General features: G+C 43.8%; 2 protein-coding genes across 3 annotated transcripts; one reads left to right on the plus strand and one right to left on the minus strand.

Annotated features, from left to right (window-relative positions):
- Window positions 1-211: 211 nt before the first annotated feature.
- P3H1 (prolyl 3-hydroxylase 1) lies at window positions 212-16417 on the minus strand. Its single transcript, XM_016139979.2, has 15 exons — window positions 15903-16417; window positions 13156-13308; window positions 11872-12061; window positions 11551-11682; window positions 10534-10673; window positions 6158-6247; window positions 5769-5821; window positions 5473-5594; window positions 3609-3736; window positions 3373-3468; window positions 2749-2899; window positions 1981-2098; window positions 1501-1576; window positions 1092-1232; window positions 212-701 (listed from the first exon to the last, which is right to left on the minus strand). Exons 1-15 carry the CDS (start codon window positions 16365-16367, stop codon window positions 546-548), a joined length of 2211 nt encoding a protein of 736 aa, XP_015995465.2. The 5' UTR covers window positions 16368-16417; the 3' UTR covers window positions 212-545.
- On the plus strand, window positions 16400-25131 carry CUNH1orf50 (chromosome unknown C1orf50 homolog). 2 transcript variants are annotated; one of them, XM_016139981.2, is made up of 5 exons: window positions 16563-16707; window positions 16827-16942; window positions 19977-20063; window positions 20565-20696; window positions 21033-25131. In XM_016139981.2, exons 1-5 carry the CDS (start codon window positions 16632-16634, stop codon window positions 21216-21218), a joined length of 597 nt encoding a protein of 198 aa, XP_015995467.1. In that variant the 5' UTR covers window positions 16563-16631; the 3' UTR covers window positions 21219-25131. The 2 variants fall into 2 exon arrangements, with proteins under 2 accessions (XP_015995466.2, XP_015995467.1); XM_016139980.2 differs by lacking the exon at window positions 16827-16942 and having other exon boundaries at window positions 16400-16707.
- Window positions 25132-26555: the final 1424 nt, after the last annotated feature.

Here is a 26555-nt window from a genome sequence, read left to right on the forward strand (position 1 = left end):
GCAGAATGAGGATTGTGATCCCCATTATACAGATGACAACCCCAAGGTCCCCGATGTTAAGTATCTGGCCTGAGGCTGCACAGGAAGTGGCCAAGCCTCTGAGCCTGGCCTCCTCTCACACTTGCCACTGTATCCTGCTCTGAGCAATTTGTATAAAATGAGACCTCTGGGGCAGGTGGGCATGTTTCTATTCTCTGAACAAACCACTGAGTAAAAAAAACAGGAATCATTTATTCTTTGGTTGTCTACATAGACACTTAAATACTGTATTGCTGTCATGTGGCTGCCTGAGCAGGCCTCTGGGGGTGGCTCTGGGCCTGCATCCCGAGCCCTCTGCCAGGTCCAGAGGTGGGAGGGGCCATCCTGCCATGTCCACTCCAAAAGCAGTAGCACCGTACGGACGACTGTGAGCAAGGTCCCCTTGGCTGGGCAGCAGACATAAGTGCCCCTCTGCTCCGTGGTCCCCAGTGGCTGGCCAGTTCAGGGGGCAGGACAGAGTTCCTCACAGTGGGTCTAATCACCCATCGGTGGTTGGCTGGATTGGGTCAGAGCTCATCCTTGTGCCCTGACTCACTGCCGGAGACAGACTCTTCCACAGGTTTGGGGGGGCCCTGCTGTGCTTCCTGGGGCTGCTCCTGGGGGAGGTCCATCTCTTCTGGGGTGAAGAGCATCTTCACCAGGTCGTCCGCCTGCACCCTGTCCTGTAATGACAAACCCCTACTATTCAGGGAGGCGTCTTGACCAAGTACTCACCACCTCTCAGGTGCTACTTCCTGGAGAGCAAGAAGGCTCTTCCTCAGAGGCCTCTGAGCTCATCTCCTTCCCAATAAGTACTCCTCTCTGGGCAAAGACAGCTGAGGTAGTGCCCGATGAGGAACCAAGAACCAGGGTCACTCCCCATCTTGACCTGCCTACCAGGCCGCCCCATTATAAGTAGGGAAGAAGGGCCAGGGAGGACAGGCAAAGTGATCACAATGACAGTGCTCAAGTGAGAAGTCTTCCTGGACTCCCAAGCCATTGGTAAGGGGGCCGGGAGAGGCGGAAGCAGAACAAGGGCCCTTGCAGGTCACAGCAGTACCAGCCACTCTCACCCGCTCGCTGTGTCTAGCGTCCAAAGTGAACCACAGGGCAATGGCACAGCGCTGCCCTCTGGTGACAGCCTTCACTCCGTGCGGGTTTTCTGTGCCCGAGGAGAATCCCACGGCCCTTCCACACTGGGGCTGCACCTCTGCCTGAAGGACACAAAGAGGGGACACAGGACAGACTGTAACCTGCCTTCAGAAGAGACATGGGGTCATTAGGTTTCGCAATCACTCCTCGGCCTGGCTTCCCATCCAGAGCTAAACAGAAAAGGCGACCAGTCAGGGGAGCAATGGACACACCTCAAAGCCCCCCTTTGGGAAGGGGAGTGCTGGCCACTAGGAAGACCAACTGGCTGATCTGCCCGCTACGCTTTGAGGGTTTCTGTCTCCCAGAGAGTGGGACAAGGGGCATACTCACCGTCACGGTCTTGGCATCTAGTTCAGTGAAATAAAAGTTTCCTCCATCAAAGTCTCCATTTAGGTAAAGAATGGCGCTGAGAAAGGCAGAAAGCATCTTGAAACAGACCTTCTCCTCACCCAGCTCCCCAGACAACCCACAGCTCCAGCACCTTCATCTCCAGGTGCTCTCAACCAGCAGCTGGAGGGGACCTCTCACAGGAAGAAAGCCTTCTAGAACCTCTGAAATCCCACAAACCACTCCCAAATTCCCACCCTCCCCTCTCGGCCCCCAGAATCCCCACTCTTCACCGAGGTACTTCACTATTCTACTCATTACACCACACTGTAATGATACCCTTATTATTCAATTTCCCACCCAAGAGGGTCTGGGGATAAGGGACTGGACTTTGGAAACAGATGGTCCCAAATCTCTGTGTGTGTGGGTGTGTGTAGGGGGCAAAGTGCAGGGCACGGGGGGCCTTTAAGGGTGAGTTGGCACCTGTAGTCCCGGAAGGTGTAGGCTGGGGGCTCCTTGATGCACATGAGGGCCTCAGCATTCAGGATGCAGTTGTCCACGTGGACTGGGTGGCTACTGTCCCTCCTCTCAGCCTGTCCCTCTGGGGCCAAGGTAATACATGTGAGCACCTTAGAAGACGTCACAGCTCTCCTGTTGGCATGGGGGGCAGGGTGCTTCCCCAAGTGTATCTGGGGTTGTGCGAATGCCCAATGAACAAGGGGGGGTCTCTGGCCAAGCCATACCAACCCAGGAGTCAGGACAGTATCACCTGTATGCCCAATACCATCATGGAAAATCACTGGCCTAAACAAATTCTTGGCTGCAGCTCTCCATAATTTGGTTTCTGAGGACCTCATCAGCCTTATCCAATTGTCCTCTCCTTTAATCTCATTCTCCGGAATGGCAACTTTCTTACTTCCCCCAAATACTGGGTTGCTCAATGCCTCTACTCTTTTGCACATGCTGTTTTCTCGGGCTTGCACATCCTCCATCATCCTGTGTATGCCACAACTCCTATTCTTCCTGCACAACTGTCATCACCTCTTCCGTGAAGCCTCCTGACTCCCTGGGTAGACTGACTGTAACTTCCTCCGCTGCACTTATCACCCTGGGTTGCCACTTATTTGTTTCTGTTGGTTCCCAAACTAGGATGAAAGGGACCGTATCCTGTTCTCCTCCATGTCCTCAGCATCCAGCCAGGGCCTGCGCAGCATGCGCTCAGCGAAGGCTGCCGGGCTGAAGGAGGCCCACCTTCGATTGCGGTGCGGCACACTAGGTGGGAGTAGGAGAAGTAGAGGGGGGTTTCCAGACGGAAGTAGGACTCCATGACGCGCCGCACCTTCTCCGTCACGTTGTAGTACAGGTGGGCGCTCTGCAGAGGAACTTTCCCTTCCTGTCCCAGCTGCCAAGGAGACCAATGGTCAGCTTCCCTGAATGCCCCTCTGTGGGCTGACAGGGACTGCAGAGAACCCAAGGCCCACTGCTCATCCCCTGCCCTAGGTGCAGCCTCTCTGCTTCCCATACACAGCACCCCTACTTGATCGCATTTCCCCCTCTCCTCCACACTCCTCTTCATGAATAATTTGTGCATGCTGTGCAGAAACACAGACCCTGGAGCCAGGCATTCTTCCGAAAGCACTCTCACGGCTGTGGATATCAGTCTTGTCTTGCTTGCCTCATTTTATTACGCTTGGTCTAATAGCCAGAATTTAAAAGTTAACCTCGCTCAGCGTAATTTATCCACCCTCCACGGCAGCTGGAACATGGACAGGCAGACTTCTTTAACCCTTCCTACCACCATCCCCAGCCCCTCCCCAAAGCCTGGGCCTCCTCCTCCCCCACTTCATACTCTAGAATGCCAAGTACTGACTCTACCTTGAGGGCTTTGAAGACAGTGACGCCATAGAACTTTTCGTTGGGGGTATGAGGAGAGGTTTGGCCCCGATAACCATCTCCTGAAGTTGCGGCTGCCTGCAAGGCCCAAAAAGCAGGCGGAGTTAGCCAGGCCAGTTGACCACGTCTTCTGAGGCCCTCCGCCTAAGAAGCACTGAGTGGGGGCGAGGCTGGGCCCTCAGGGAGAAGGTGTGGTCACCGGCTCCCTTCTCCCTTACGTTGGTCAGTCTCTGCAGCTCCCGGCACTCATCTTCAGAGACTACGCCATCCATCACCACCCGCTGGGAACCATTCAAGACTTTGGAATTCATGGTGAGACGGATGCCTTCATAGAGCAGGGGGCCACCTACAAAGCAAAAAGACTCAGGTAAACCCAACAGTGGTTCTGTCCAGGTACTCTCCTTCAGATTCTGCTTCCCTCTGAGAAACAGAAATTCCAATTGTTTCCTGTTCACCAGAGAAATCTCTGGTTCAGTCAATTTCAAAGTTAGGGTGGTCCAGAGGACAGAACTTGGAGCCGAAGGACAGGAGGTCCTAGTCCTAGTCCTAACTCTACTCCCAAACAGCTGCTGGCTCTTGAACTGTCATAAACTGTTGAGGAAACATCATAAACACATTCCTAAAATATGAGCTCTAGAATCAGAAGGAACAGGGTTTGACTCTTGAATCCTCCCACTAATGAGCTGTGTGATGTTGGCAAGTTACTTAACCTCCCTGAGCCTTAATTTTCTCATTTGTAATACATCAAAATGTGATGCCTGTTCGATATAAAGAACAATAAGTAAGTTAAATGTTTAGCCCAATATTAAGCACATAGTAAATGCTCAAGTTTAGCTACCATATAACTACCATTACCATCATCATCATCATCATCGATTTAAAATGAAGACCTTACAATCTACCCAACCTACCTCACAGGCAGTGAACAGAGTAAAAGCACCCTAAAAACAAAGGAATTCTGGACAAATTCTTTTTACATGCTAATCTTGTGAAAGTAATCACTGATAATTTAAGCAACTGTAGACCAAAGGCCGGCCTTTTTCTTTTCAACTTCTTTTGGTGTTTCTCTGTACTGGAGACATCCCAGAGACTCAATCCAATTGTATTTATTTACTGAGGACTCAGTGTGTGCCAGGCACTGTGCTAGATAAGGTGAGGGATTAACACCTCAAGACAGCACCTGTTCCAACAAAATTATACAAATAACCAGCACAAGGCAGACCTTGTGAAAGTATAAACAAAAGTGCCTTGGAAGTTCAACAGAAAGGAGGAGGGAATCGCAACTGGCCAGAAGATTAAGGAAGGCTTTGCAGGGTCTAGGGTGTATCTGAGATGCTTCACAGGCAGCGATGACGGGAAGTGAATTAAGAGGAAGGATAGGCATGAATAAAGACTTGTGGGCAGAGAGAGGCTCTAGGAACAGGAACGGACAAGTGTGATGAAGAGAAGGTGCAGTTAGGGGAAGAACAGAACACATGGTTAATGGAGCTGGCAGGGAAGATGTCATCAGAGTCCCCATGTCTGGAAGAGTGAGAAGGGCCAAGGACAGACAGGAAGAGGAAAGCCCTAGGGCAGACAGGAGCTGCTAGGGCCTGAAGCAGGCCTGAGGCAGTGGTAAAAGAAAAGAGTTGGACAGAGAGGAGAAACAGCAGTCGTAATCAGGAGGCCTCCTTGGAGGACTGGAAGCATAGACAAGGAAGGGAAGAAGAACAAAGGAGACCTAAAGATTTTGAGGCTTGGTAACAGGAAGAGTGATGGAAGTTGGGAGAAAACAGTTGGGAAGTAGGGAGACAGGATGTGTTTTGTCCTATAAATACTCACTGAAGTGAACTAAATTAGTGTTAATAGGAGTCTTATTTCTTAACCAAAAACCAATTCTTAGCGCTTTTTCCAGTTGGAAGCCCTGTTGGTGAGTTAGGAGGACACCGAGGCGGGGTTAAGCCCTGACCCGCGCTGGCTCAGATCCTGAGGCTGGCCCACAGTGAGCGTGGCGCTGCCGGGGGTGCTGCTCAGCCAGTGTGTGGGTGACCTGCCTTGCTGCCTCCGCGACAGTGCAGATGGCCCTGAGCTCTGTCCTCTCACCTTCCCGGGTCAGTCTGCTTACATCCAGGGACTCCTTGGTCTTCTCTTCCACAAGGGTCTCAATTTCTTTCATCAGGTTTCCGATCTCCTGAGAGATGCGAACAGCTGTTTCCCGTTCTGACCTGTGAACACAGCCACTCTGAGGACTGGATTCTGGGGCTGGCCCTGGCTCCCACCCCAACTTCCCAGACTGGACCTTCCCACCCCTTGCCAGGAGTTCACATCTGCCTGGGCACAGGAAGCCTCAAGTGCTTCATCAGACCGATCCAAGCATGCAGTTTCTTCAAGGTCCTCACTTCTGTTTCTCTTGCAGTCTTTTGGGAATCACCTCCTCTGGAGTCCATGAATCCTAAAAGCAGGTGAAGAAAATATTAACAGAGCAGGGTGATCTACTTAATCTTCCAGGTCTCGATGCATAGAATAGGGTCTACAGGAGAATGTACCTTTATCACCTGCCTTGTCTCAGCAGATAAAGTGAGAGGTCTCTGAACCATAGTCACCTCTAGCTAGCTGCTCAGAATTCCTCTTTGTTATTCTCTGTCTCTTATCTATGAGTTGCACAGACCCGATGTCAGGCTCAGCCTCCTAACAGTTTTCTCCCCAGAGTCACATGGCACACCACTCACCCCCTTTTTTTTCCCCCTCACACTCCTCCTCCTCCTGCAGCTCCTGTACCCCAACTCACTGGATCAACAAAGGGTATTCCAAACACATCATAAGCAAAGAAAAGCAATTCTTTCTCCAGCAGGCTTCGCTGTCGGTACTCCTGGGCACTCTGAGGAAACAAAGCAGAAGGAATACCCTGGAAATCAGCTCTGTCAGTAAAGTCGGGTATGTGTGGGGCGGGGGGGGGGCACATTCTACATCTTGCTCCCAATGTGCCCTGAGGCTCCTCTTCCACTATCACCAGTATGTCTGCTCCCCAGTCTGGGACAAAAATCTCACTTCTATGCTCAAGGGTTCCTCTTGCCTGGCTCAAGCAGTTCCTCTGAGAGTGGCACAGTCAGGCTCCCCCTGAAGAGAGAAAGCCCCCTGGTGCCCCCACTAATCCTCAAGACAGAAAACCAGATGACTCTCAGGAGATGTGGAAATAGTTCTCAAAGGAGAGTTCCTTCTTGACTTCTGCAAAAGTTTATTCCTCAGGAAGGAAACCTAGATGTGAGATTCACTGAATCTTTACAGCCACCTTTGAGGTTGATACTATTATCCTCATCAGATGAAGGCACTGAGGTGCAAAGAGGAGATGTGACTTGTTTTAAGTGACACAAGAGGAAATGGTAGAGTAGGGGCCTGCATTTAACCTAGGTCCTTCCAGTCCTAAAGCCCATGTGCTTTTTATTTTGCCACTGCCTCCTATCAGACTTGGAACAGACCATGTCCCTCCCTGGAGACAGGCAGCTGCAAGCCTTGTCCACATGTGCTCACAGGTAGGGCTTACCCAGGGCAGGGAAACTAAGTACCTTCCATGGTCACATCTTTCCCTAGGTGCCCTGCTAGTCTCCAAGCAGCAGAAGAGAAAGAAAAAAAAGAAGATCATCAGTTGAAATACAAGATGAATGTAAGAAAAATGTTAATGATGTCAAAGAGTTCTATAGCACCTATTATATTTACTCAAGAGGAAGACAGAAATTTTCCCCTATGAAATTTAATTGATTGACTTCCTTCACTAAGTTCTAGACACCAAGCTAGGTAAGTTATTTCATCCAACCCTCCCAACAGCTCTATGAGGCAGCTAGGGAGCAAATCCCACTTCTACTGTTTATTCATTCAACACCAATTTATTGAATATCAGCTGTATGTCAGGAACTGTGCCAGCATAAGGCAGAGAAACAGATTCCAGTCACCACTACCAGCCATAGGCCACTGTGAAAGTTAATTCATCTCTTAAAGCCTAAACACCCTCATCTCTAAAATGGGAAGAAGAGTGCCCACCTGGCAGGGTTTTTGTGATGATTAAATGAGATAATGGGTATAAACCACCTGGCACAGTGCTTGGCCTGAGACAGGGCTCAACAAATGTTAGCTATCTTCTTTCCAGAAGGGAAGTTCTAGTTAAACATGGTAGAGTGACCATATGGGCATATTTCCCTTTCTGTCCCAACTCACTAATATGACATAAAGGTGTGTGTGTGGGGTGGGGAGTCTCAACTCAGCAAGACAAAGACACTGGGAGAAGTGCCATCTCCGAGCCAGATGGTCACCATCTAGTGGCCACAGAGGAAAACTGCAAGGTAACCTGTTTCCCATGTGGGAGGAGATGGCCAGAGAAAGATTATTTCTATTGTAGATTTCAGGATTCCAGAGCCAGGAAGGAAGAACCGTGGTTTTTTCCTTCAAGGTACACTGGTGACCCTACCTCACTGAGATGTTATGAGAATCAAATGAAATAAAACCGGGAAAGAATTTTGTAAGCTGTAAGAGGCATCACATGCATTTGATGGGTAAGCGGCTCAACGACCAGAATAGGAAGTCTGTTACTGCCACATCATCTACTTACTTCTCCCAGTGACCAGAGGAAAAATTAACCACCCTGGGCTGTAGTACATGCAGGCCAGAAGACCTGTGAGGAGTGCACCCTGCTCTACCTGTGTGTTCCTAAGTGGACAGTGCCATGCATGCGTCTCCCAAGCTCAGAACTTGGTGCCTAATTAGATATGAAGAGGAGGGAGGAGTGAAAACACTCCCCACCTTCTTCCGCCAATCCACTGCCTACCTCCACCTGGTCAGTGCCCCTCTTCTAGCCGCTGCCTCACTCAGGCTTCAGCAGCTCTCCTCTGTACCACCTCAGCAGCCTCCAACAGGGGTCCTGCTTACAGCGCCCTCCCATTCTGAGTCATCCACCATCACATCTTCTTAGGATATTGCGTAAAATCATTTAAGGGCTCCCCACTGTTGGCCTCATGGACTAGAGTCCAAGGTACTGGCATGGTACTCAAGACCCTTCAAAATCTGATCCTCCCAGTCCTCATCCCCTGTAACTTTCCAGTATCATCTTCCATTTACATTGGACAATTGTCCAAGTGGTTTGCACATATTGTTCTCTGTCTGAAAGGCCCTTTCCTGCCTCATTCACCTACTAAAGGCTTTTAAAACCAACTGTCAACACCATTTTCTCTTGTGAAGCCTTCCCTGACTTACCAGTTAATTACTTCTCTTCCATACGTCCACCATAGCTTGCTCACGTCTACTATTCTATCTAACCACATAGTATTCTATAAATTTTGGATTATATATTTTTCTGTATCATCAGTGTCATAAGGTATGTTTTAGATGGCATTCAAAAAGACACGAAAGTAATACCTAGATAGCTATAAGAAATACAGAGTATTGACGGCCATAAACAGAAACCTTCAGTCTCCCTCTCCAGGACTGTGTCTCAGGGTAACCCCGATTAAGTTTCTTATCGATCTGTCCAGAAGTTTATAATTTAAAATTTAAAGCATATATATGTACTTTAAAAAAACACAAATAGGATTTAATATAATTACAGTTCTGTATCTTCTTATTTTTCTTTACCTAAAATTGTATCATAGAAATAATTTCATATTGGTGCATAGTAATCTATTCATGTACTAGTTGTCTTGTATGTCATTGAATAAATGTAGGGTAATTTATTTAATCAGTCCCCAAATTGATGGCATTTACCTTGTTACCTGTTTTTGCTTTTAGCAACAATGTTCCAATGCACATTTGTGCACACTTACCTTTGCATGCTTGTGCAGGACAGCTGTGGGGTTGTTAGTCCCACTGCTGATTCAATGAACAGTCCAGTTCACAATCCCACCAACGGTGCAGGAATGTGCCTGCTTTATCACCCCCTACATTTCTCCACTATAACAACTGAGTGCCCTCTAGCGTAATTATAGCTGTTTATCATTTCTTCTTTGGCAAAATGAAAAACTGGTAAAATTATAGCCATTTTTAAAAATAATGTACATGGGGGTTTGGGAGAGGTCAGCGTGAAACAGGTAATTGAGAGCCACAGTGATAAGCCACCCTCTGTTTCAGGAGGTGGCTGAGGTTAGAGGTGAGGAAACTGACTACTTGCAACGTGTGTTCTATCAGCAAGACCCCTATGATGCCACTGATTCATAAAACGCTGTACACACTCGTATTGCACCTGTCAGCTCACTATCTCATTTGACCTTCATATTCTTCCTGCATTGAAGACAGAGCAAGAACCAAAATCTCATTTTATAGGAGACACTGAGACACAGAGCAGCAGTGCAGCATGCCTAAGATCCCACGAAGTGACAGAGATCACATGGCTAGTGAGTCAGGGAGCCAGGACCTGAGCCCAGACTAGTGACTTTAAATCTACGTCATTGCTCTGAGCTCAAGGAGGAGAAGGTCTAGGATTTGTGTAAGGCATACGTACAAATAGCAAGGTTCCTGGTATCAAACTTCATTAAGTTAAAAACAGAGAACTTCTCATGTTTTTAATACAAAAATAATACTTATTCACTGCAGGGAATTTAGAAAATATAAATGAGTAAAATACAAAAATCATCAGAATTCTGCCACCCTGAAATAACCACTGCTAACATATTGGTGCATTTCATTTGTGTCACTGTATCATACAGATTTTTCTCCTTGTTTTAGAGATAGGAATAATGCTGAAAGAGGGAGAGATCAGACAATGGCAGAAAGAAAAGGGGATAGGGAGGAAAATGAAGATAGAAAGGAGGGAAACAACAACAAAAAAAGAATGTTACATTAAAAATGATAAATCTTGGCCAAATGATATCAAGTCTCAAAGCAGGGGGTGCCAAAAAGGAAAGAATGCGCTGCTTTGTAATTTGCTTTTCTTTGATGACTCAGAGAAGATACTTCTGGGCCCAGAACATGCTAATTAATTAGGCTAGTTACAGCTCTGGCATCGTCTTCATGCTTCCTGCGCTCCCTTGTTCTCCCAGCAACAAGTGCTCAGTGTACTCCCACCTGTCTAGGCACCCTGTCCCCACTGTACACAAGAAGTGCCAGCTCCTCCACCTCTACCCAACTCTCTGCCCTCTCTCTGGGTTCAGCTGGCTGCTGCCGTAGCTAATGCAAGTCTCTCACCTCACGGGGGCCAATGGATCTGGCTTGTTCTTCTCCAAGCGTGGCGGTATAGTATGCCAGATTCTGGTTCATCACTTCATCATTGGGGAAGAAGAGGAGATATGTCTTGGCACATTCGATAGCCTGTGTATAATTTCCAACTGCAAAGTGAAAAAAATAATAATAACTGAGAAGGAAGGGTCTAATCCTGGGTACCAGGAACTACTAGTGTTTAGTTCCAGCACAGCTTGAAGCAGTGATGACATGGCAAGGTGGCCCAGCTGCATAACACAACTTCCTGATTTGCAGGGAAAAGTTATAGAAGAATAAGATGAACAAAAGTTATATAAACACAGAATATAGAATCAATTTTAATGTCCTCAGGGCTGTCTAATATTGAAACAGAAAGAATTAGAACCCTTTGTATGCTAACATATTCAAAAAATCACAAGTAATTCAAACACTGGCCTCAATATTAGGGCAATTTCAGGAATATTCTCATTTTCCTACATTCTTTTCCCTATGGATTTTCAGAAGAAGGGAGAAGGTTACAATAGCAGATATTCTCTTTGTTGACAGGTGTTAGTCTCAACTGTAAACATCATATACTCTTGAATACATTGTAATGCTTAGCACACAGTAGAAACTCAGTAAAAACCTGCTGGATATTGACAGACCCTCCTGAGAACATCATTGCTATACAAGCGGAAAGGGCTGGAAAATGTCCTGTGAACTGTTTTAAAAGTTAGTACCCCCTTGCCTTTGCTGTGACTGAATTCAGATGCAAAATTAGATTATAAGGAACAAGAGAGAGAGGTCCTAGAGTTTCCCTCTCCCAGTTTTTGGGGCTGCCGGTATCTGCTTTCTTGGCCAGTGGGATCATGTGGCATGGTGCCTAGGGATCATGTGGCATGGTGCCTACCAGAGCCACAAAGAGAAGGCAAATATGTTAAAGAAAAACGGCAACCATAATCCCTGCCTATCTTGCTTTTGGCTTCTTACTTAAAAGCAGCAGAGAAAGAGGAAAGTCAGCCTTACTGTTATAGTAGGCAAACTGCAGATAATTATAATGCGATGGCAGGAAGTCTTCAAAGGGCTTCTCTCGACTTGGGTGGGAAGCCAGCTCGGTGACACAATTCTGCTTACAGCTGAGGATTTGAATGTAATGATCTGAAAGGAATCAGAGAGGGGGAATAACCACAAGGATTTAAATTCTGGTAAAATGTAATCAATTTTTAGTCGGAGTCCCAGATTTAAGAAATTGAGAAATGAAGCTGAAGATACTATGTATGTATTATCACAACACTGCCCTTAGAGCCCAAGCAGGCCTGACCAATGGCCAGGCCTTGAGCCATGCACCTGTGATGGCCTGGAAGAGGTCGGCATTGTATTCAAGGTAGTTGTAGCCATCATAGTCATAGGGTCCTTCGCAGAGGGCACGGCACTCCTCGTCCGCCACAAAGTACTCTTGCAGCGCTGTCTCTAGGTGGGGTATGGCTTCCTGTGGCTGCTCCTCTGAGTAGAGTCGCACCCCCAGTCGAAACTCGTCCTACTGGGAGGAAGGAGTACTCAAACGCAGGCCATGGACAACCCTCTCCTCCTTGCTGCCCACTACTTTCACAAGAGTCCTCATTTCCTGCTTATCTCAGGTTATGAATGGAAGAGGTGGCTGCGACATAATGAAAGCCTTGTGTTAATGGTCTTTACTTGTTTCTTTTGAAATTTAAAAACATTGAACTAAATCTAGAAGAAACATATATGAGAGTTCAGTGTAATTTGCTTGTATTTTCTGTGGGGCTAAAAGTTTTCAAAATAAAAGTTTAATAAAAAATTTTAACTTAAACGTTAGAATGTGGTCTGTGGTGATGAAAGCAGTCTTTTCAGCAGTGAGGGATGATTTGGGCTGCTGCATGAAGCTGACTACATACTTTGGTTTGCTATCTGTGGGACACAGCTCCCATTCTCATGGACAATAACCATTTTCATTTGTCACAGAATCACTAAAAAAAAAAAAAAACCCTAAACTATGTGTAGTTGTATAATGTACTAGGTGTACTTAATTTACTTTTAAAAGTCATTCTGATATTGTTTCTAATACCTTTATTTCTACACTATTAAAACTTAAGAGAATATTAGCTCTTTATAAAAATGCTATATTATCACAGGCATCTTATAGAATCCATTCTTTTCCTCATAAATAAATAGAATAAACACATTGAAGAACAGTGTACCACTTATTATAGTGAAAAGCAGAACCTACATGACCAAAAAAAATGTCACAATATGATAAGATGGACTATTATGCAGGCTTTAAAAATTATGTTTTGAAAGAAAGTCTAAAGATGTGAGAAAAGGCTCATGATATAGTGTTAACTCAAAAAGGATGATAAAAAATATGTAGACAGTATGACAGCAAATTAGGTTAAAAAATTATATACAGAAAACTTAAAAAGTAGGTCAGAATATCAACTACCAGTTTTCTTAAGGTGGGGCAGCATTATAGATGATGACTTTCTATTTTATATTTATCTACATTTTTCTAATGTTGTATAATGAACATACAATACTTCTGTAATTAGAAAACAACCCCAGTAAACATTACTCTAATAAAAAGAAAGAGATGAAGGGATAAAGTTTTTTCACCATATGGGGTTTGGCTTCAAGATCCTTGAAGTCGGCCTCCTTCACCCCAGACATGGTCTGGTAATAGTCTAGGTTCTGACGCATCTCCATGTGCTCAGGATTGCCCACGAAAAAGGTGTGTGCCGCTGCTACAGCTTTCTCCAACTTGTTTATCTAAGAATGAAGCACAAGAACATTGTGCACATCCAAAGCCTGAAGAATTGTGTCTAAATGTGCAGTCCACAGTAAACAGGAAATCTCAGCCTTCCTGAGCCTCTGCTCAGAATGCCCCAGCCCCTGCCCATCCCAGAAAACACACCTATGGCAGGAACTACATAGCGGAGATAAGGAGCACAGGGCTCTAGGCAGATTTTCAGCTGCTTCCCAAATCGGGCCTAGGAGGTAATGCTTCAACAGGGTAAACATTCTATTTTAAAACACAAGTCATATTGTAGGGGGAATGCTATGGAAGACTAACTAACTACCCAAATAATATATTCTCAAGATTCAAATGTACCAACTTGAGTTGAAGAAAGTCTAAGGCTTCAAAAATTTAGGGGTAGGGGGAAAAGAGCAATTAACATTTAGACCATGTCAAAGAATTGGCCTAGAATTTTATTTTTGTTTTTTTGCATAAAGTGTTTTCAACACATTCAAGGAAAAGGTGGGTGGCTGAAAAATCCTAAAATCATATACAAAATCCAGACATGGCATCTTGTGGCTCAAAGTCCAGGACTCATGAAGTTAAAACAAGTGGCTGTAAAGAATTCTGAGGGGAAAAAATGCACTACAGGACACAATAATGTCCGTCGAAATGGATTCCAGTGTACCAAAGTTACACAGGATCAAATGTAGAATCCAAAATAAATTACTGATGATCTAATGATTAACTACATGGGCTTTGGTGTCAGAACGATTGGTGACAAATCTAGGATTAATTCTTCACTTGCTGGGGCTTTAGACAAGTTAAAGTTTAGTCTCTAAATTCAGTTCCCTAATCTGTCATTTGGAGATAGCACTCACTACCTCATAGCATTGTTGGGAAGGTTAGATAAACTAACATATATGCATCTTTTAATACACGGTGCTTGGTGCATAGTAAGTATTCGATAAATGTAAATCTTAGCATATTGTTAATATGCTTTATTTTTTTTCTTTTCTGATCATCGGTACTAGTAAATGCACACTAAACAAGGACCTAGCCCTGGGTGTGACCCTAAAATAGCTAAGTGACCCAAGGTCGATAATCCCTATCTCTGTACCTCAGTTTCCTTAACTGTAAAATCAGGAATTCTCTTAAGTCTATCCCTTTCATGGATTTATTCTCTCTCCCATCTTTCAGCATTGCTCTTGCCTTTCTCTTTCCTCCTCCAACTCCTCAGTCCATCCCTTGTTTACTCCCTGAGAACTGAGGCACCTATTTTCCTTCTAATGTGAACAACAGCACTGCTCTTCTAATGGTTCACACTGCCACCACTTCTTCCAAGGATTATTCCATATCCACATGGCTTCCAGAATTAGCATTCTGAAACCCAATTCTGATGATGGCTCCCTGACGCCTGCGGAATTCTCTTCCCAGTCTGGCCTCACTCTGTCTGGAATGGCTCTGGAATGGCTGTCCTTGCTCTCCTCTAGAAATACCTAGGATCAGCTTCAAATGTCACCTCTTTTGTCTAATTTCTCTGAGACAAAGCTACATTCTCCCTCCTTTGTGCTCCCACATCCCTATATACACACCCTTTTAGTAGCCCTCACTATAGAGATTCTTAACAGCAAAGCAAGATAGACAAAAAAAAAAAAAAAGTCAAGCATTTTAATTACCTGTACAAGAACTGGAATGCAATACGTATTCAATAAATGTCTGCCAAAGAATTTTTCAAAGTGTTGTTAAGTGACATGACCAAAGACATAGCCCAATTATTTTGGTTTCAAGTCTGAGTAACTAGGAGGAATGGAACAGGGCTGTGTACACAAAATTATTTTGTAGAAGTGGAAATCAGGTTTCCACAATTTTCTAAGTTTCTCTTTAGGTTGAATTGAAGATCTATTAAACTATGGATAGAATAGATATGCAGCATAGTCAGCATCTACCTTACATGATATTGCCAAGATCTGGGCAAATGAATTAATAAACACAAAGTACTTAAAATAGTGCCTGAAAGTATAGGCTGGCTATCATCATTATCATCATCATCATCATCAAACAAGCCAGGAGTACTCCAAAACCATGTATGTACTTGGACTTAAGGCACTCTGGAATTCCTAAAATTACTCATTTTCTTTGGAAACCTGACAGACCAGCCAGAGGGTCCCCCACAGGGAGGAGAAGGACAGCCCCTACTGGCGACGTGGCAACCTCGCTTCTTGAAAGAAAGCTGCAGCAGTCGGGCAGCAGGAAAAGCATCACTGGAAAACGAACCGGAAGGAAGACAGTGTGGAAAGGACTTAGCTTACAATGAAGTCAGGATGGGAGACCCAAGCTGCCGCTTTAGTTCCCTCTAGGAGGTCTCCCGGGAAAATACCAAGCCAAGGTTGCCTTGGTGAGTGCCTTAACCCCAGGTTGGACATTTTGGGGTTACCACTGATTAGGCGAACCCAGCGAGGCCGTTTTCCCGGGAGGGTCCTTGCTCTCCCCGAGTCCTAGGAGACCTCTTCGGCCAGGAGGCCACTTTCTCTCTCCGCGGACACTTCCTGGCCCCCGATCCCCCGGATCGCCTGCAACCACACCAAGAAGGACCCCGGCCTCCCGCGCCCGCACAGATCTGCACCTTGAAGTAGGCGACCTGCAGGTAGTTGTAGGGGCTCCGCTTGTGGAACTCCAACTCTAGTTCCTCGCTGAGCGAGTGGGCGGCTGGCGGCCCCAGGCAGCGGCGCAGGCAGGAGGCGCGGCGCAGCAGGCCTCCGAAGAAGTGCAGGTCCTGCAAGGCAGTGGCGCCCGAGGCCTGTGTCAGGCTCGGGGACGAGTCCGGGTCCAGCTCCCATGGGAAGTCTGCGGCACACCGGGTGCGGCAGCGCAGGCGGAGGGCGCGCAGGGCGGCCCGCGAGCGCAGCGCCCGCTCCATGCTCAGTACCACTCCCGGCCAGTCCCCGCGCGCGTAGGCCGCGGTCCCCTCGGCGAAGAGCAGATCAGGCGCCGACATGTCCCACCCAGCCTCGGACTCGACCTGGGCTCGAGAGGCAGTGGCGATGACAGCCAGTAATGTGGTCAGCAACCCCAAGACATGTGCCGCCATCGCCTCCTCAGACCTAACCGGGTCGCTCTCCACCGCCACGGAGACCGGAGACCCACCCCCGGGAAGCCCCGCCCCTGGTCTAAGACACGCCCCCAAATTGGGCGGTGCATGACTCCGCCCCTCAATGGAATTCTGCGCATCAGCCGCAGCCCCGCCTCCGAATTCTGCAGCTCTGACGCCTAATAGAAGGGAACACGAAAGCTCCGCCTACGGACCTTTTGCGCATGCTCTCCCGCGGCTTAGGGGAGATGTTGAGGTACTGTCATGGAGGAGCTTGCGAGTCCTGGGCAGTCCGAGGAAGTCCCTGAAAACCAAGTTCAATTGGCGACAGATCGGGGAGGTACGTGAGGCGGGCGTCAGAAGGGGGAAAGAGGCCCTCATGGAGCAGCTCGTCTGCCGGGCTCCCCGGGAGTCCAGGGGTGGGCGCTCATGGCCTGTATTCCTGGGTGTGTATCGCAGGATCCCTGGTGGAGCTTACCCCGACCCCCGGCGGCTTGGCCCTAGTGAGCCCCTATCACACCCACCGGGCCGGGGACCCCTTAGACCTCGTGGCGCTCGCAGAGCAGGTGCAGAAGGTGAGGAGGCGCGGCTGGGGAAGTAAATAACCATCTTCGTTCCCGTTTTGGCCCTGCGTCTTATGGCTTGGATCTCACAGACACTTAGTGTGGGGTAGCATTTGTTCTTGTCTCCATTTCACACCCGGGATTGTTATTGCGAGTCAGAGGCTGGAGTCGAGCGCTGATCTAAGACTAAAGTCTCCTTTAACTGCAACTTGAGTGTCCATAATCTCCACTCGTGGGAAGGTTTGCACAGCACTTGCAATATTAATTATTTTATTTGGGCCTTAAGACAGTCCCGTGAAGTAGGCAGCACATGTTATTCTTATGTGAAACGTGACTGGGCAAGTTTCAAGATCACGCTTAGGCAAATTCTGCTGGGTTGCATAGTCCATTCAAAATTGTTTCCTATAAGATCATTATCTGGGACCCGAGAGCTTTTAGAACTTGACATCTTCTAGAAGAGCAAGGACTCTGACTTTGTCCTCTGTCCTCGGTCATTAGACACAATATTGGACAAGCCCAGCGCTTAGATATTGATTCTAAAAGAAGTAAAATCAAGAGGAAATGTGAAATAGAAGCACTGGAATTTGGACACATGAGTTTTAGTCCCACTTTTGATAGTGACTTGCTCCGTGATGTGAGGAAAATGACTTTTCTCTGGACCTCAGCTTCTTTATAAAATGAAGGGTTTGAACTAGGAGACCTTCGAGATCTAAAGCTCTGAAAAACCAAATTCCATCTAATTTCTTACCAAGACTTGTGGTTGTAGACCCCTCTTCAGTTTGTACTTATAGCGCCCTGCTGCTTTAAAGTTCATGATATTCTTCATCCTTGTATACACTATCACATTTGGCATTTGTTATGTTCAAAGGTCTTTGTTTTGCTCAAAAATATTTAATAATTAATGTCCTCAAATTTTCTCATATACATACATCACTGTACTTCAGTTTTTAACTAAATATTCAAGTGCTTTGGAAAGCTCCTTTGAGTCAAACCTTGTGCCTTTTCTAGAGAGGTGGGTGCAAAGTATAACTTTTATAGATTAGAAGAATGTCATGTGTCTGTTTAATTAGATCACTCTTATCGGGAGGGGGCTTCTAGGGCCAAATTTTAGGCAGACATTTTCATTTTCATGGATTATTGAGTAGCCATCATATTTATTACAATAGCCTGAAACAATAAAAGAACACAGTTTTTGTTCATTCAGGCTATTGTCTGATGAAATATAGAGGACTTGTTATTGTGCCGTATCCATTTTTCCAGTATTATCAGTCTTTGAAGCTAGAGTAAAAACCCTAGAGACAAATTGAATCAAGCATGTCTACCGTTTGTGTACTAAATTGTACTTTCTAGCAAGACTGACTTCTGAGCATGCCTTATATAGTTGTCTTTATTTTTGGTGTCTGTATTGCCAGAGCCGTGCTGTACAGTATAGTAGCCGCTAGCTCCACAATGGCTGTTGAGCCCTTGGAATGTATGGTTAGATCAACTGAGAAACTGAATTTTAAATTTCATGTAATGCTGGCTTAAATTTTAAAACCTAATAATTTAATTATTGGAAGCTTTTAAGTATATTTAGAACAATTCAATGTGTGAATATACTCTTTCAATCATAAATTTTATGAAGTCTAAATATACATCATGTATTTCCAATGAAAATTTAACATCCAAATTGACAAGTGCTGTGAGTATAAAATATACACTTAACATGAAATGTGAGATATCACATGAATAACTTTAAAAATATTAATTACATGTTGAAATAGTTATTTTTTGATATATTGGGATGAATAACAAATTACAGAATTAAATTAACTTATTTACTTCTACTTTTAACATAGCTACAAGAAAATTTTAAATTACATATGTAACTTGCTTCATCTTCTAAAGGACAGTTGCATTAGACTGTAAGCTTGATGATGGTAGGTAGGCACCTCTCTCTCCTTTTTGCCAATGCATCCAGTCGGTGTCTAGCATGTTGTCTGACACATAGTAGTTGCTAAATAGATTTGTGGAACGGATGAGTGATTGACTCAACTTAATTATTTCTTTTCACTCATAACACTCACTGGCTTATACTTGACTTTTACCTTAAGCTTCTTCAACTAACCAGAAAATTCTCTTAATATTTCTCAGTTTAAGTTCAAGTTTAACCTTCTAATTTCTTTTCCTTAACTTAATGGTATACCACTGGAAGTTAATCAGCTTTTCTCAAAAGTAAGCAGAATTTTTCGACAAATTTCTGATGCCTGAGTGATAATCCTTCCCAATACATAAATTAGACACACCGGGCTCTCCTAGCTTTGAAAATTATTATATTTATTTTAAGCAATTTCCATTGCCCTCAGTTGCATTTTCTAGCACAGGACATGCAGTCCAATGTGTACATTGTAACCTTGTTTCAGGTCTGCATGTAGCACAGTCTTTTAAAATACATTTTAAGTATCAATTAGGAATATAAATATAAGTTAAAATATAACTAAGTGTGATATAAATAATTCAACAGAGGTAATGCTTTCTGTACATAGCTAGATTCCTATATAGCAAGTGATAAGAGCCATATCACAAGTATCTTTGGCTTTTCCTTATAAGACCCAGCCCCGATTTCAGAAATGTTTAAACATGAGAAAATAAATGGAGACCTGAAGAATAATTGGTGTGTCGGGCAAAGAGCAAGGGGGAAAATGTTTTAGAAGGAGGAGAGAGCATATTGAATGTGTTTGGTAACAAGAGAGAGCAGGGAATGTTGGAGGACTGAAGAAATTCAGTGTGACCAGAGCGAAAAAGGGAGAAGGCTATGGGAAGTAGAAAAGAAGGAGCACTTAGTTCTGTGGTGTAAGGTCATGTCAGAATTGGCTTCTCATGAGCAGTGCTGTTTATGAGGTGGGCTTTGAGATGAATGGGAGTTCATGGAATGGTGAGGATAGGACGAATGTTTTAGACATAAGCAATGTTGTTGACATAACTCTTCACATTGGGGTCTAAATAAGAACATCATAGAAGTCTGATCCTTTTACAACCCACAGTTTAGTTTTCTCTCACCTTTTAGGCTGATGAATTTGTCCGAGCAAATGCCACCAACAAACTGACAGTGATAGCTGAGCAAATCCAACATTTGCAAGAACAAGCCAGGAAGGTAAGTAATGGCTTTTAGACAAGCTTTCATTTTCTTGCTTTAGTTCACAGGATTGATTGAACTTGCTTGAATCATTGTAGTTTGTCTTCAGCACCTCTTAGAAATATAGAAGTACTGAATGAAATAGAATAAGCCCAAGAGGTTAAGTATAAGATACATTTTTTTCACTAAGAGAAAGTTCAAACAAGTAAAGCATGTAGAGGGAAAAATATGTTTTCAGTTATAAAAGACATGTATTTAATACAGAAAAATAGAGAAACTTAAAACCCAATCAATAACAGTAATGCTTAACTTTTTGAAATATAATTCTTCTGAAGGAATGTTTGCAGCATAGTAAAATTACAGTTTAATTTTTGTTTCTTCAGAATCATCTGGATCACAGTAGTGATTCATTGCTGTGGGGGGAAGCAAGATTATAAACATTGAACATTTGCGATGATCACTGAATACGAGTGCCTGTTATCTCTAGTACACACTTTGTTACCTTTCTGTGGTACTTAGGTATTGGAAGATGCTCGCAGAGATGCTGACTTGCACCGTGTAGCTTGTAATATAGTGAAAAGGCCTGGCAACATTTACTACCTTTATAAACGAGAAAGTGGTCAGCAGTATTTTTCCATTATTTCTCCAAAGGTAAGAACATTTATTTTTTTTTTTTTTGCACAAAAATCTACTCTAATCTTTGAGAAATTCTTGGCGTGTGGGTGAAAATGTAGGCATCAGGTAAATGGCTTCTGAGAAAATACTTTAGGTGGTGTGAGCCCAGGCATGACTCTAAAAAATAAACGTGTTTAAATCATTCACAGCCATTATCTCTGTTAAGGGAGGAATTTGATGTGTAATGTAATGCTTTTCAAGGATGATTCCAAATGGTCTAAAATGAAAAGCTAAAAAAAAAAAAAAAAAATGTCTAATTAGGAAATGTTTCTTTATGTCCTACACTGATCGGAACTTTTTTGCCTTCTCTAGGAATGGGGGACAAGTTGTCCACATGACTTTCTTGGTGCCTACAAGCTACAGCATGACTTCTCCTGGACTTTATATGAAGACATTGAGAAGCAAGATGCTAAAATCAGCATAGTGGACAAGTTGCTAAGCCAGCCAGTGGCCCTGCCTCCAAGTCCTGAACCCAACTTCCAGGGACTGACTCACTGAGAATGGCCTCTGACAAACAGCTCTCACGGGAAGGACCTGTCAACTCCTTGTTGCCCCCATTCTCTGCCTTGATGAGAGGTGGCATGAGAACTGAGGACACGTAGGTGAATCATGAACTCTTTGGAAGGACACCCTGTGTGATTGTAATGCTGTCATTAGTTTTAATTGGGATGGTAATGAATCATATCAGGCTTTTTTTTTTTTTTTTGGATCCTTTCTGGATCACAGATACCCAACCAGTCAGTTTCAGCATACTGGCCGGTGTACTTCTCCTTTACCTCCATCTGTTCTCTCTATAAGTCAAAGCATTAGAGAAAGAAGCATTTCTTCCCACAAATGGTTGGCGAGGTTTTATAGCAATGACCGTTTTTAGTTTTTTTCTATAATTTTTCTTTAAGATTGGGATTAGGCTACTTAACACTTGGTGCAACTCCAGCTTCAGATTCATCTGAGAACAAGAATGAGGAGTAGTGGAAGATGATAACCAACTCGGCTTGGCTGCATTAAAGAGAGTGTGATTCTGGTACATCTGCACTATTGGTGAGGTTTGGCTTGCCCCTTCTGTTCTTTCTGCCTTGCTGGAGTGACTAGAGCATCTGAGGCAGCAGTAATGCCCAAGTTTGGGTAGGGTCAGCCTCTAAACTCACAGAATTTTAGGCTTGGAAGAGAGATTGGAGGTTGCCACTAACCATTACATGAATCCACTCTATAGCTTCACTGAGGAGGAGGTTCAGGGTTCAGCCATCTGCAGCAGGACAAATCCATTTAAATAGCAACTTTAAAATATTGTGGAAGACAGACTAGGGCGGTGGGAGAGACACAGGAAAAATAGCCAACCTGTTAATTATGAATTAACTCAGATTTAAACTTATTTCGACCTGAGTTATTCAAGAACTAAACAGTCTTTTTGGCCAACTTACTCCAGTTCTCAACCTGACTGGACACTTGTGGGACTCTACCTCAATTCCTCTTTATTCAGTGGAATCAACTAAATTTATAGCATTTCCAGCATGGCAGTACGTCCTTCAATGCCATATGATCTGTCACAGCATGCTATAAAAGGGGAGATGTGTACTTGAAACCACAATTGCCCAAATTCCTTTCTGGGAATGGATGTCTCTCATGCCGATCTGCTTGGTAAAACCCTAAACCCATCCTGGTATTCCTGGCTTTTCCTCATACACTCCACTCCTTGTGCGCTGTAAATGGTCCACGAAGGGCTAGAATCTAACAAGCTCACCCAAGTGATACTTGGTCACTCACTTTACCAGGGAATGCTCTGTGGAGTCAGTTTCAAAAGCCTCTGACTAGGATGCTGTGGGACACACACACGCAAGTTAGCGGTCAGTAGTTGATTATGACTACAGAAAGTTTCCCACGTTTTCAGAAGGTTCAGATCTGCATGGCAATAACACCTTTTCAATAGGTGCTTTATAAATTTTTAGTTCCTAAATTACCGCAAACTTAGGGGCTTCAAACAACACACATTTATTATTTCATAGTTTCTATGTGTCAGGAGTTCAGGCACACTTAATAGGTCCTCTGGTTCAAGATTTCTCACAGGCTGCAATCAAATTATTGACCAGGGCTGGGTTCTCATCTGAAGGCTCAATTGGGAAATGATCTGCTTCTAAGGTCACTTAAGTTGTTGGCAGAATTTTAGTTCCTCAAGGGTTATTAGACTGAAGTTGTTGACTTTGTTTATTAACAAACTATTAGCCAGAGGCTTCCCTTAGTTCTTTGCTACATGGATCTCCCCAACATGGCAACTTTATTCATCAAAGCCAACAAGGATGACAATCTGATAGCCGGATGGAAGTTACAGTCTTATTTAGGCTAATCATGAGAGTAACATCTCATACTTTTGCTGTGTTGCAAGTCACTAGGCCAGCCCACACACAAGGGAGGCATTTATACAAGGGCATGAATACCAGAAGGCAGAAATCACTGAATCATAGAACAGCATTTAGAATCTATCTGCCACAGTGCTCAGCTGAGGGAGAAAGGAAGGTCTTGGATAAAAGGCAGTATTACAAAGTGGTTAAGTGTGGTGGCATTGAAATCACAGATCTGGACTTGACTCATCTCTGACAAAATAACCTCCCAACTGGCGTCTCTAGTTCTCTGTCCTTTCTCTAATCCATTCCACATACAGCTATCGGCTCGATCTTTTGAAAATGCAGATCCCTGAACTCTGGATCAATTTCCTAACCACTGTAGCAGAAAAGAGCCCTGATTCAAAAGAAAACTTCCTTCTGTTCAGTAAGGTGCACTGACTACCAGGTAGTGCCATTGATCTTTACTGCTAACACCAATTACCAAGTTTAGGGAAAGTTAGTGGCAATGGGTAACTAGGACCCTTCGATTATATACATTGACTGTTCTTCACCCATCTACCCATCCAATCATTTCGTAAGTATAAAGTGCCTTTTAGGTTCTGGAGAATAGCACCGTTAAGATGATGGAGGTCTGAACTAAGATAGTGGTGGAATGACGTGCCATATTTCATCAATCGTAAGATGTACTTCTTTCTCACATGTTAAAATCTATGAAGCCTGGATGCTTCTAAAAGTTAACATGGCATAATTTTTTTTTAAATTAGAACTACATAAAATAATGTGTTCTAATGGAGGCATCTTAGATTTGATGAAGTATGGCATTTTGGAAGTACAGTAGGTCCTCAACATTTCTTTCAACTCTTTTGTTAAAATGTTGATGAGATGCCATAGGAACTTAACTTTTGTTTATATCAATTAGCATATAGTACAATCAATTTTGTTATACATCATTTCACTGAAGTCTCAGAATCTATTGATGACGTTAAGCGAAGATTTCTACCTTGTTAACAAATAACTAGGAGGATGAGTGAGAAGAAAGAATCTTAGATAATGCTTGAATTTCTCATTTGAATGTGTGGATGGTGAAGATGCACTCAAAATATGGAAGATGAAGTCATGCCTGATATTTTCCAGAATAATTAATAATTTTTATTTCCTTTCAATAATATGCTGTGCTGGTCCTCTCCAGGTTCACTGAGTATGAGTAACAGCTGACTCTACCTCCCTTTCTCTACCCTAGGGTTTTAGAATGAGGGAAGGAGGGCTTACTATGTCCTTCTCAAGTTATCAGTCCATAAGCATTGAGAATATTGGAATTGTAGATGCAAAGATGATAAATACTGTTTAGCGAGCTTTTATTCTGCCAAACATATCCATTATGCTTTAATTTTCATATTACCCTCCATCTATGAGGTATATAGTATTCCTATTTTACAGAATAGAAACATCTGCTCAGAGATTAAGCAACTGGCCTATGGTTAGACAGATAGAAAGTGGTAGAAGTTAGACAAAAACAGTCATATTTGACTGAAGTCTGGCCATAACCATAACTGTTCTGGCAAATTAAGACAGTCCTAGAGGATCTTGATATAGAGGCATAGAGAAGTGAAAATATGGAAGTGCTAGAGTAAAATGTGTACATGGGGTACTACAGGAGTAGTTCCCTTGAGTGTTCAGTGATGAGCCTGCGTAAGATGTATGTCAAGGTCCAGAGAAGTTAGCAACCTAAGTTCACACAATCATAAGCAATTGGGTACACAGAGACGTACACACACACACACACACACACACACACACACACACACACACCCTACCTCCCACCCTAACTTCACAAGTTAGTCTCCTGACACATTTTAAAATACTCTAGGCCAAGCCCTTGCTTGGCCTGCTTTATTTTGCTAGGTGCTCTAATCCATTCCCTTCGTTTGAATTATCACTATGCTGCTGATTGGCATGGAGGCCCAGCCCTGATCTTTCCCTAGAGTTTCATGTAGACGTGTCTATCCAAAAGCCTTACTTGACATCATTACACACTTAACATGTCCAAAATAAAAGTCTTGAGCTCTACCCAAAAACCTGTCTTGTCACCAGTTCTATTTCTATCAGCACCCCTCTCATTGATGCCAAAAACCTAAGTCATCCCTGATTCCGTTTGTTTTTCCCACACCAACAGGGAATGTCTTCAAAATACATCCTAACTCTGTTTCCCACTCCTGTCCCCTTAGTCTAAGCCACCAACATTTCTAGCCTAGACTAAGGCAGTAGGCACCTAACTTGGCTCCCCTCTTCCATTCTCACCCTCTTTCATTTTGTCTTCACAGAGACTATCGGCATCATCTTTTAGAATTATAAATCAGGTCACAATGCCTCTATATAAAACTGATTCAAGAATTTCTCACTACACTTAGAATAATATCCACACTTCTTGTGAGGGGTACAGTGTGATTTACCACTCTCAGCTCTCACCATGTGCCTGCTGACCTTCCTGTTCTAACACCAAGTTTGTGCCTGCTTCAGAGCATTTACATTCGCTCTTCGATCTGCCTGGAACATTTCCTTCCAAGATATGGTTCTTATCATTTAGGCCCCTGCTCAAATATCATTTCATTGATGACCCCATCAGAAATACCAACTCTTCTCACATCAAAACCACTTCTGACCCTGCTTTCTTTTCCATAGCACTTACCACGACCAGGCATTGGTTGCCGTTCCCCCACACTTGAGTGTAAGTTTATGAGGAGAGAAACAGTGCCTGTCTTGTTTACTGCTGTATCCCTAGCACCTAAAATAGTGCCTGGCACATGATCAATACTCTAATAACAAATGGATGGACATCTGGAACTCTGCATGTACTTATATCCTGTAAAGGATCTCAGTCAATGTAGCTAATAGAAATATAATGTGAACCAAGTGTGATTTAAATTTTTTTTTCAGGCTAAGTGAAATAAGCCAGACAGAAAAAGTTGAAAATCACATGATATCACTTATATGTGGATAAACCTAAAAGCGACAAATGAACAGGACAAACAGAGGCTCATGGACATGGACAATAGACTAGTGGTTACCAGAAGGTGGCGGGGGCCTGGGGGTTGGTAGATGGGGTAAAAGGGTTCAAATATGTGGTGACAAAAAGAAATCTAACTATGGGAGGTGAACACACAATGTAAATATATATATGCCTTGCTGTTAAAATGTACAGGTGAAACTGGATTTCATTAACCAATGTCACCATAAAAACTAAATTAATAAAACATAAAAATAAAAATTTGAGTAGGTACATTAAAAAATAAAAAAACAGATAAATTAACATTAATAATACATTTTATTTAACCCAGTATATCCAAAATATTAATATTTCAACAAATAATACTAAAATATATTATTTTAAAATTTTTTTAACTGAGTATTCAAACTCCAGGGTACAGCACATCTCAATTTGGACTAGCCACGTCTTAAGTGCTCAAGAGCCAGAGGTGGCTAGTGGCTACCATGTTAGCAC

This window comes from Rousettus aegyptiacus, unplaced genomic scaffold (genome assembly GCF_014176215.1).
Source record: "Rousettus aegyptiacus isolate mRouAeg1 unplaced genomic scaffold, mRouAeg1.p scaffold_m13_p_1, whole genome shotgun sequence".
In the NCBI taxonomy this organism is placed as follows: Eukaryota; Metazoa; Chordata; class Mammalia; order Chiroptera; family Pteropodidae; genus Rousettus; species Rousettus aegyptiacus.

What these genes read in the sequence shown, in the direction of transcription:
- P3H1 (XM_016139979.2), bottom strand. Translation starts at nt 16,367, where the DNA reads ATGGCGGCACATGTCTTGGGGTTGCTGACCACATTACTGGCTGTCATC. An exon ending in TTGAAGCCAAACCCCATATG is followed by an intron (nt 12,062 to 13,155) that starts GTGAAAAAACTT and finishes TCCTCCCAGTAG; the next exon opens with GACGAGTTTCGACTGGGGGT. An exon ending in AAGCAGACTGACCCGGGAAG is followed by an intron (nt 3,737 to 5,472) that starts GTGAGAGGACAG and finishes TTTGCTTTGTAG; the next exon opens with GTGGCCCCCTGCTCTATGAA.
- CUNH1orf50 (XM_016139980.2), top strand. Translation starts at nt 16,492, where the DNA reads ATGGAATTCTGCGCATCAGCCGCAGCCCCGCCTCCGAATTCTGCAGCT. An exon ending in ATTGGCGACAGATCGGGGAG is followed by an intron (nt 16,708 to 19,976) that starts GTACGTGAGGCG and finishes CTCACCTTTTAG; the next exon opens with GCTGATGAATTTGTCCGAGC. An exon ending in TTTCCATTATTTCTCCAAAG is followed by an intron (nt 20,697 to 21,032) that starts GTAAGAACATTT and finishes TGCCTTCTCTAG; the next exon opens with GAATGGGGGACAAGTTGTCC.